Source organism: Malus sylvestris, chromosome 15 (assembly GCF_916048215.2).
Source record: "Malus sylvestris chromosome 15, drMalSylv7.2, whole genome shotgun sequence".
Taxonomy (NCBI): Eukaryota; Viridiplantae; Streptophyta; class Magnoliopsida; order Rosales; family Rosaceae; genus Malus; species Malus sylvestris.
Window position 1 is genome coordinate 36,238,775 of NC_062274.1, and position 11,604 is coordinate 36,250,378.

The 11,604-nt window shown below is 39.2% G+C and overlaps 1 protein-coding gene and 1 pseudogene across 1 annotated transcript; one reads left to right on the forward strand and one right to left on the reverse strand.

Moving 5' to 3' along the window:
* Window positions 1-8,685: 8,685 nt before the first annotated feature.
* LOC126606083 (small nucleolar RNA R71) lies at window positions 8,686-8,793 on the reverse strand (annotated as a pseudogene).
* Window positions 8,794-9,808: 1,015 nt separating this feature from the next.
* On the forward strand, window positions 9,809-10,831 carry LOC126602938 (uncharacterized). The gene has a single exon (XM_050269743.1). It carries the CDS (start codon window positions 9,809-9,811, stop codon window positions 10,829-10,831), a length of 1,023 nt encoding a protein of 340 aa, XP_050125700.1.
* The last annotated feature ends 773 nt before the right edge of the window (window positions 10,832-11,604 follow it).

Below are 11,604 nucleotides of genomic sequence, written 5' to 3' on the forward strand. Positions count from 1 at the left end.
CCTAGTTTTCAGACTGCCCTATTAAAGTTTATTTATTTCAGATTGCATAAAGAACAGTGTTTCCGGTGTTCCTTCAATTGTTATTGTTACAGGGTTTTAACGGTTTTGAAATCCCATTGATCCTTCCTAGTAGTCTCTGGAGTCTGTCTATCTGTGTGGGTATTGGGTATTGGATTATTGGGTAAGATAGAAATAGGATGAAGTTTGAAAGGGAGGTAAATTTGAAGTGTTTGATTGGGCAATTCCAACAAGGGTTTATGACTTTATCTGGTTCAAGCTTGATTTCATCGGTGGCTGCTCTTCTGGGTGTTGCTGGTCTCTTTGTTCTTGCTCTCAGAGGCTCGAAATTCGGCATCCTAAACACCTTACACTTGGAGTGGCTGCCTTTTTACAGGTATTCCCACTTGTTTCCATTTTTTTTTTAATTTTTTAAATTTAGTTTCCGTACTTATACTCTTGTTTGATTTCTTTTGTTGATTTATATATTGATTAGAAATTGAAATCCATTATATTATATGTTCTTGGTTAAGACCATTGATCGGGGTAGAACGAGATTCACATTCGCTCACAAGATCAGGTGAAATCATGTTTGGAAATACTAGGAGAACATTATATGTGTGCTTGTTTGTGTGTGTCCGCATGGTCGTGTTTGTTCACCTATAAGTGTTTGAAGATGGAAGTCGATTACATTATATGTATGTTCTGTTTAGAATTCAATTACGTTAAGTGTTTCATGAATTAGAATGATTTTATGTGATTTATTGTTGGATGTTTTAATCTTCGGGCTCTTGCTAGCTGTTCATACTTTCAACCCTTTCCCTAGAAGGTTTTAAAGGAATATGAGTTCTCAGCAGCTGGCAATCGCGTCGATGGCTTCCCTCTTGCGATAGCTTTGGCTACTTCGTTAGATTGTTAGTATTAAGCCTATTGGAATCGCTTGCCGTTTGTTGGAGTAAAAATGTATACTGGAATGCTTTTTAAATATAAAACTTGGTTCAATAAGACATCATATGTCATCATGTCTTAAGAATATATAACTTTCTGGCTTTTCTTTTAGCTATTCCAAACTAATTTATAATATTTCTGTAGACCTGCGCGTAGTTGGTGGAGGAAGAGTTGTATTAAGTCCGGAAAGTGATGCTTGCAATGGCAGATTACATTCAGAATTTCGATCTAACAAGCCAGCAGGTGCTACTCTGCCTTCTAAATACCATAACAACTTGAGTAATCAAAATTAAATATCTAATATGTAATATTATGTACACGTAGGATGCAGCAGAAGCATTTCTTCATCTTCTGTCCTCTTTAAGAGAAGAATTTTCAGATTGCTATCTTCCAAATCAATGTTCTTTGGCAAGTGCCTTCACCCATGAGCGGTAGGTATCGGGTTCGAGACTTGGGAGCAGCCTCTCCATAAAATGGGGATAAGGCTAGCCGACATTCACCTCTCCCAGACCTTGCGTAAAACGGGAGCCTTGTGCACTGGGTACGACCTTTTTTTTATCTTCCAAATCAATGTTCTTTGGCAGAACTCTATGCATCTAATTGTAGGATTATTACTCCAAAGAGTCTGGAGAACCAGAGTGAGCAGGCAAGGTGACAGCAACACTACCTTGGGCCATTTGATGGAATTCTCGGTAGCATCCTCACGTGCCAAAGTTGCTCATCACAGGTTCACATGGATTTCTGAAGGAACACAATCATGCACTAATTTGAGTGATACTTGATCTCGTGTATGCTTATCTGCACTTTTTGTGTATTTGCAACTCTTGCAATTAGTTGGTGTGCTACTGTTTTTGTTTCCAAAATCAATTTCACATGCCTAATTTTCCTTAAATTCTTCTGAAATTCTACATCCTTCGGTCTTGGCTATCCTAGTAGGCTGCAATTTTGTGTTTTAGATGTTGAGTTTTAATAAATACAGTTACTTGTTGACAATATCCTATCTTCACTGGCCATTGTTCTAGAGTCTTCAGTCATGGGTTTCCTCTTTTTATTTTAACGGTGTTGATGCACAAAACTGGAGGTCTTGGAACAATGTAAATCCGACCGTGAATCTACAAGAAATGTAAATAACACAAGATGTATCGTGGTTCACCCCAAGATTTGAGCTACGTCCACATTGATTGTATTTATCTGAGAGTATTTGTGAGGAAGAGAGTGTGAGAGCTTTGCTCTAGATAGGAGAGACTCAGGGTTTGTGAGGGTGAGGAGGCCTTTTTATAGAATAAGGGCTCCTCCCCTAATTACATATTTACCCCTTCCTTTATTACATAATTACATTTAAGTCCCCCGAGTATTTATACGAGGTCTAAATAGGAGGCCCTAAATATGGTATAAACAGTAGTCCCCAAGTCTTCAGTCAAGAGAGTCTTTTGGCTGGAGACTTGAAATTCAGTCAATGTGTGGGCTGAAGTAACAAGATGATGTCTTGAACTGATGCTCGATATGAGGCAATGCTCAATCTGAAATGACGCTCAACTAGAAGTAGCACACGCTGCACGGCTGCTCGACTCGTGGCTTATGTTGTTGGCTCGGCTTGCGGCGTTTGAAGGTGAGGGAGTCCCTTTTATAGAATAAGGGCTCGCTCCTCAATACATGAATGATGGGCTAGAGTTAATGCTCTCTAATGATGGTGAGGGAGTCCCTTTTATAGAATAAGGGCTCGTTCCTCAATACATAAATGATGGGCTAGAGTTGATGCTCGCGGCGAGGCGGTTGCTCAGTAGGCGGCGATGCTCTCTAATGGTGGTGAGGGAGTCCCTTTCATAGAATAAGGGTTTGCTCCTCAATACATAAGTGATGGGTTAGGAGTGATGCTCGCAGCGAGGCGGTTGCTCAGCTGGCGGCGTTGCTCTCTAATGATGGTGAGGGAGTCCCTTTTATAAAATAAGGGCTCGCTCCTCAGTACATGAATAATGGATGCTCTCTAATGAAAGTGAGGGAGTCCCTTTTATAGAATAAAGGTTCGCTTCTCAATACATAAGTAATGGGCTAAGTCCCCCAAGTATTTTTCATGAGGTCCAGTTGAGGCCCAATATATGGTACATAATGTAGTCCCCCAAGTCTTCGGTCAATAGAGTCTGTTGGCTGGAGACTTCAAATTGAATCCATGTATGGGCCGAAGTGGCCGTTGTTCGGAGACGGTATTTGTATACCCTGCACTGAAGCTTTGTAAGTGAAGCTTTGCAAGTGAAGCTTGGAAGCTAGAGCTCTGTAAATGAAGCTTTCGAAGCTGGAGCTTTTGTAAATGAAGCTTTTGAAGCTAGAGCTCTGTAAATGAAGCTTTTGAAGCTAGAGCTCTGTAAATGAAGTTTTTGAAGCTAGAGCTCTGTAAATGAAGCTTTTGAAGCTGTTTGACATGAGTGATGCTCATGAATGTTTATGTTTATTGACATGAGTGATGCTCATGGATGTTGTCATGAGTGATGCTCATGAATGTTAACATGAGTGATGCTCATGAATGATGGTCATGAATGTTTATGTATGATTGTCATGAGTGATGCTCATGAATGTTTATGTATGAATGACATGAGTAATGCTCATGTATAATTTGGAGTACTGGGCGTACGTTTAATCACCTGGTTGGTGGCATGAAGGAGAGCACAAGTTGTACATTTCATCACCTGGTTGGTGGCATGAATGGCTAGTTGCCAAATTAGAGTACGGGTTGTACATCTCATCACCTGGTTGGTGGCATGAATGGCTAGTTGCCAAATGATATTAGATTACGGGTTGTGCATTTCATCACCCGGTTTGTGGTAATAGCGGTGGGTTGCCGAATAATTTTAGAGTATTGGGCGTGCTTTTGGTCACCTGGTTGGTGGTAATAGCGGCGGGTTGCCAAATAATTGTGGAATCCTAGGTGTACTTTTGGTCACCTGGTTGGTGGTAATAGCGGCGGGTTGCCGAATAATTGTGGAGTACTGGGCGTACTTTTGGTCACCTGGTTGGTGGTAATAGCGGCGGGTTGTCGAATAATTGTGGGGTACTGGGAGTACTTTTGATGACTTGGTTGGTGCTATTTTGGGCTTATGCGTGAAGTTATCATTTATTTTGGGCTTTCCACAACATGCCAACACATTTATTTTGGGCTTTGCCGTTTTTTTTTTTTTTGTTTACCCTCTGATGGGGTTTTTACAGATGTCTTCGAAAGATAAAATAAATTACATCATTCAGAAATAACAAAAGTAAATTACATCATTCTAGTGGAATGTTTATTCCTTGCTTTTGCTTTTGTTTTCTGCTTTTCTTTATGCTTTTCTTGATCTCCCCACTCGTTCTCTGTCCACCCATGTTGTTTTGTAAGGTATCTTTGCTTGCAGATCCACTTGCTTTTCTTGGACAGCCTGGTCGTGCCTATCCATTCTCACTCCTCTTTTTTCTTTTTCTTTTTTTTGCTTTTGCTTTCTCTCTGTTCACTACATGTTCTCATGCGTGAAGTTATCATTGGAAAGCTGGGAGATTGGGACACTGAGGGCAGCTTCCTGGGCAACGAGCTTAGCTTCGTCTTGGCGGACCCATTATTTTGGGGTTGCAATTGTTCCAATAAAACTAATTACCTTCTGATGGGCTGTTAATAATCATACCCAGACATGCGGCTGCTCTACTTTCTCAGCGACCTTTTTTTCTTGTTGCGAAAGTCGGTCATTCTGCACGATTTGATACATTTTGATACCTAATACGTGGCATGTGGATTGAAGCAGAATTTGGAGCAGCTGAAAATGATGCTTTCGATAAGCAACTTTCCAAGTTAGGGATAGAAATCTTGCCGCGGGGTACTTTACGCCTAAGATTATAAGATTGCACAACAGCCAAGGCCACCCGTTGAGGACAATTCGAGTCCATCTCAAGCTCATCTGAATCCTCATAAACTCTTATAAGGTGAAGATCACCAAGATGCAGGTCACCAAATTCGGAAGCTCGTTGATACGCATCAGGGATACTTGCAGATAGCTTGAACAGTGCATCAAACATTCCTCCACAACCCTAGTGTCGAGAATCATCAACACAGCTGTGAAATATTGGAAAAGGATCACCAGCCGGGCGTCGGAGGCTTGCAGATCTGACTTTTATTAGACTTGAAATTCACTCTAATGAGTAATTTCCTTTCAGGCAGGGCGTCATGGGTATTGGGGTTGTTGAGGATGGATCTTGGAGACGGAGGCGTGGTGTCGCCCGTCAGTCAACGGCTCAGCTCCGGTGGCTTTCAGCTTCTCTTGATTGCTTTGCTGCAGCAACAGATATCCGTATCCTTCGTCAGCAAGTATCCATTTTCGTCAACAGATCTCCCTCCTCGTCGCCGGTCCAACACCGTTGCTCTCCACACTGTTTGAGGACGACGAGTCCTCCATTTCCCCAACGCTCCATTGATCAGAAATGCCTCGAAGACCCCGGAGACGGTTGAGATTGAACCGGAAAAGGAAAATTGTTTTGCCGATTCCTTGGGTGAGGAGAGAGAGAGAGTGAGAGAAGATAAGGTGGTTTTTTTAGAGAGAGAAGAAGCAATAATTGGTCTTATTACCAAAACGGAATGACCCAGAAGGTTGAGGAGTTGTTGAGAGTGCCACTGCCATTCTGTTTCTGATTCTGAAAGTCTGAAATTTTAAGACTTAATGGAAGAGTTTGCAGTCTCTGTAAAAAGAGAGAGAGAGAAAGCGAGAGAGAGGTTTCTGCAGGTGTCTAGATTTCTGGGAAAGCTTTAAGTTGTCGGGGGTTTTTTTTTGCAGATTTTGCAGATTCACGGTGGAGGTGAAAAAATGAAAGAGAACCGACATAGTTTTTTGTGTCGATTCCCACAAACGGCGCCAAATGTTGATGCACAAAATCGGAGATCTTGGAACAACGTAAATCCGACCGTGAATCTGCATGAAATGTAAATGACACAAAATGTATCGTGGTTCACCCCAAGGTTTGGGCTACGTCCACACTGATTGTATTTATCTGAGAGTATTTGTGAGAGAGAAAGTGTGAGAGCTTTGCTCTAAATAAGAGAGACTTAGGGTTTATGAGGGTGAGGAGGCCCTTTTATGGAATAAGGGCTCCTCCCCTAATTACATATTTACCCTTTTCTTTATTATATAATTACATTTAAGTCCCCTGAGTATTTATACGAGGTCTAAATACGAGGCCCTAAATATGGTATAAACAAACGGTATCATTTAATTGCGGATATTTCAGAGTCTGACTCTTTATTTTGCAAATATCATTGAATTTCGAATCTTTTCACAGCTTGCCTCTTTCACCAGTCCTTGATGGTGGTGGCACAATTGTATGTGTAGTGTGTACTGAAGTTTTCACTCTTTGATATTATGTATGTTGAGCCTATCACTTGACTTCTGCTCTTATGATTCCTTCTTCTAAACTAAAACGTCTCCTCTTTTACCTTTCCTTTTTATTCTTAATCAATTCTGTTTTTGTACAATGTTAGATGGTTGGATGCATCTTAGAGGATTGCCTGGAGCAGTTCATTGCTGCTGAGCAGGTTGAGAATTACCACTGTAACCATTGTTGGCACATTGCGGCAGTTGATGAGTAGATTTTATATTATATATTTTACCCTAATCTTAGTATATTTTGGTTAATATTTTGAAAGAATTTTGATACTTTGAATTGTATTTTCAATATATGATTTCGAATTCATCTGGAGCTAAACAGGACCAAATGGACGAATTTTGGAGTAATTCCAGTTGGAGGACGTTCGTGAGTCAATTAGCTTGATCGTATCAAAATTTGGGATTTTCCATCAAGCGGTTATTTTCTGGCGATAAAATAAAGGAGCGATGTGCAGTGCTGGAAAATGACGTTTTTGGGCTTAAATTGTGTTTTTGGAGCCCAAGATGACCTCGGATGGGTTCGTGGCCTTCTGGAGAAGTGTTCAGAATATTCCAAACATTAAATCCAGCTATATTGAGCCAGTTTTGGAGCAGCTTATGGGTCCAAAACGTGGCCGTTCAGATTTTAGGCGAATTTTACCATTTAATTTAGGCTTATGTTTCTTATTTTATTGGTTTTTATTAATTTTAGTTTCCTAGGGTTTGTGTGAGGGGGGCTTAGCAGATTTATTGCTTGGCCGTCAACCATTTTTCAGAACGTTTTATATTATGCAATTTTGGAGACAGAGAGAATTGCTAGGGTTTTGGAGATTTTCTACTTGAAGATGATTTCATTCCTTTTCTTAATAATATTTTTCTATGATTTTAATTATGAATATGCGTAATTGATTTTTTTTGCTAGGGTGAGGCCATGATCTTTAGCAAGAATATGTAGTTTCTTCTTAATTTGCTTATGAATTCATGCATGCAAGTTTTGAATTGTTAATCACCAATATAAACTATCTATTTGTCTTAGTGATTCACAACCATTAGGATATTTAGAAAAATAATTTGATACAATTTTGGCGGAGGGCTGTCCTTAAAATTGACTAAGGCTTATTGTGATTAATATGTGTAATCTCTTAGGATGGACGACACGTTTTAAGGGTTATATGGTTTTTCAAAAGGTTTTCATAAAACTTAATGAGTCTTGCATGTTCACATTCGATCTGGACACCACGGATGAGTTGCATGTTAGATATACGTTCTATGTTGTAGGTTCCAAGTAGGATATATTTTAGGAAAACCTAACCTTCAAATTATGCATGCATGGTTCAGAAGTAATTAGAAGTGTTACACAGGATTGTTAGGGTGATGGCGGAACCCTAGTACTTTGTCACTTTGATTCTAAAAATTGTTTCTTTCTCTTTCTTTAAAATTACAATGTTAAGTAATATTTTTAATTAAATTCGTTTTTCTTAATTTAGGTCATTAAATCACCCTTTTCCAAAATTTTGTTCTAAATAATTCGTTGAGAATTGTTTTGGCGTTAATCTATATAAATTAATCCTTGTGGAGAACGACCTTGCTTGAGCCAACTATACTACAACATTCTTGTTTCTCTTGCAAGTATTTTAGGTGTTTTTAATCCTTTTGCGAAGGTGGTAAAAATCCTATTAAAAATTTTGCGCCGTTGCCGGGGATTAATTTAATATAGATTTTTGTTGATCATATTCTCAATTAATTATTCCCATATATAATTTTAAAAAAAAATTTCATTTTTTTATTATATTTATTTCTCTGCAAATTGTGCATTGCATGGTTTGTACCAGATCGCAAAAACAGCAACTTGCAGATTTTGATTCTGAACCTGAACGAACAGCTAGACAAAGACGTAGAGAGAAGAATCTGCAGTGGGAATCTTCACTGCAGGAAACAATTTTGCATAACCTATTTACTGGGGTTTTGGATAGTACAAAAGTTATGACATTTGTTCTACCAACAGCAGGACAACCACTGAGGGAATCCCTGGCAGCTCATGCTACAGAGGTGCCAGGCTGCATTACCTATCCTGAAGTTGAAGATGGGTCTACGTTTGAGATACGGCATCATATGTTAGAGATTTTGCCCTCTTTTCACGGTTTGTCAACAGATGATCCTAACATGCATCTAATTGAATTTTTGATGGGGTGCAAAAATATTTTGGTGAGAGGATTTTCAGCAGAATCTATCAAACTCAAACTTTTTCCGTACACTTTGAAGGATGGTGCAAGAAAATGGTTACTTACACTTCCATATGGAAGCATTACTTCGTGGAACCAACTCAGTGCTGCGTTTTTAAGCAAATACTACCCAGCTTAAAAAAACACTTGATATGCGCACTCAAATTTTAACATTTGCTCAGAAACCTAATGAAGCGATTCATGAAGCATGGGAACGTTACAAGGATTTGCTTAGGAAATGTCCACATTCAGGCATTAATGGTGACACTCAAATGAATTTATTTTACAGAGGGTTGAATTTGACTACTAAGACTCTTGTTAATGCTTCTTGTGGAGGAACATATTCAGACAAAAATGTACTGCAAGCGTATCAATTGTTTGAGAACAGGCAACAGAATCTCAACAATTGGCAGTTGATTTACCTCAGACCAGGGGTGTTTTTGAGATGTCCAATGGCTCACCTCATGTATCTGCACAAATGGAAAAGATGGAGAAAAAGTTAGAAAATTTTGATGCAAAATTTGACATGCTTTTACAAAGAATGGCAGCACCTGTGCAGCAGGTTGTTGTCCAGCAGCCTACTGCAGTAGCTTGTACCATTTGTGGCATCACAACACATGATTTTACAGGCTGCCCACATAGGGACGCATATCCGGAGCATGTTACAGAACAGATTAATGCATTCAATAATTATCAAAGGCCTAGGAATGATCCCTATTCAAATTTTATAACCCGAGGTGGAGAGATCACTCAAATTTCAAGTGGGATAGAGATCAACAGGTAAAACCACAATTTCAACAACAAATACAGCAACCTGCTGCTCAAGCTAAACCTTCTTGGGAAGTTGCAATTGAAAAATTGGCAGATCACACTAAGGCAAGTTTTGATGCAACAAAACAAGAGATTCAGAAAACCAACCAAAACATTCAGAACATACAAGCAACAATGAAAGATCTACAGCAAAAAATGGGGCAGCTTTCACTCCAGTTTTCGGGCAAAGAACCGGAAAAATTTCATAGCCAAACTATCCCAAATCCACGTGGCAATGTAGATTGTAATGCTGTCAGAATATTGCATTGTGGTAAAAGTTATGACAACCGTGATGCAGAAAACACAAAAAACGGTGTTGGAACTACACGGGCAGCACCTGTGCAGCCACAAACAGGTTTTGAAATTTCTACAGAATCTGCACAGCCACTTGACAGATCTGAAAATACTGCAGTACCTGCTGCAAAAACTACATAAAAGTCCGAACAAGTTTATGTGCCACCTATGCCATATCCGGAAAGATTGAAGCCACATGCAAAAAATCAACAATTAACAGATTTCATGAAGACATTGGCTAAAGTTCAGATTAATCTACCATTAATTGAAGCAATCAAGAACATTCCCTCATATGCCAAGTTTTTGAAAGATGTGTGCACAAAGAAAAAGAAGCTTGTGGATTTCGAAAATGTGATTCTCACAGAACAATGCAATGCAGTTTTATTACAAAAACTGCCACCAAAGAAAAAAGATCCAGGGAGTTTTACAATTTCATGCACAATTGGAAATTCTGATTTTAAACGCGCTTTAATTGATTTGGGTGCTAGTATTAATTTAATGCCTTTCTCTGTTTTTCAGCAGCTGGGACAAGGAGAAATCAAACCAACATCAGTTATTTTACAGTTAGCAGACCGTTCGGTTGCTTATCCAAGGGGTATTATTGAAGACCTTATTATCAAAGTGGACAATCTCTACCTTCCAGCATATTTTGTGGTTTTGGATATGGACGAAGATATGCAAACACCAATTATTTTGGGGCGCCCATTCCTCGCAACTGCTAGAACTTTGATAGATGTGGAAGCTGGCACATTGACACTTAGAGTACAAGAACAGTCTGTTGTGTTTAATTTATTTGAAGCAACTAAGAGGCCTAGTGATATGCAAGATTGTATGAGAGTTGACGTCTTAGAAGGCATCATGCATGCAAATATTATGCCCAGTTTGACAATAGATCCACTGTTAAAAGTTTTACATGGTTTTGAAGACACAAAAACTAAAGATGAAGAGGCTTTTGAGTATGTTACAGCTTTGGAAAGTGTCCCTTTACACCAGCCAAAGTGGAGGCACGTTTTTGAGAGTTTGGGAGAACCAAAAACACCATTACAGCCTTCAAAAATACAACCACCTAAGCTGGAATTGAAGCCATTACCAGAACACTTAAAATATGCTTATTTGGGTGCTAATTCATCGCTGCCAGTTATTGTTTCTGCAGATTTATCTTTAGTTGAGGAATTTTCAAGATGCCATTAGGTGGACAATTGCAGATATTAAGGGGATTGGCCCAACACTCTGTATGCACAGAATTTTGATGGAGGAGGGTGTGAAACCCACCATTGATGCTCAATGCCGATTGAATCCAATTATGAAGAAAGTTGTTCGAAATGAGGTTATGAAGCTTTTAGATGCTGGAATGATTTATCCAATTTCAGATAGTAAATGGGTAAGTCCTACTCAAGTGGTACCGAAACACACTGGAATTACAGTTGTGAAAAATGACAATAATGAGCTTGTGCCTACACGTTTAACTACTGGGTGGCGAATGTGCGTTGACTATAGGAAGATCAATACAGGTACAAGAAAGGATCGTTTTCCCTTACCCTTTACTGATCAAATGTTGGAGAGATTGGCTGGTCGGGCTTTCTATTGTTTTTTAGATGGGTATTCCGGTTACAATCAAATTCCAGTTGCACTAGAGGATCAGGAAAATACCACCTTCACTTGCCCTTTTGGTACATTTGCTTATAGAAGAATGCCTTTCGGATTATGCAATGCACCAGCAACATTTCAACGCTGCATGATGAGTATATTCTTAGGTTTGGTTGAACAAGTTGTTGAGGTATTTATGGATGATTTTTCTGTTTTTGGGGATTCGTTGGATCATTGTTTGCAAAATTTATCTTTGGTTCTTGAGCGTTGCAAAGAAACTAATTTGGTATTGAATTAGGAGAAGTGTCATTTTATGGTTAAATAAGGCATTGTTTTAGGGCACTTAGTATCTAGCAAGGGTATTGAAGTTGATAAAG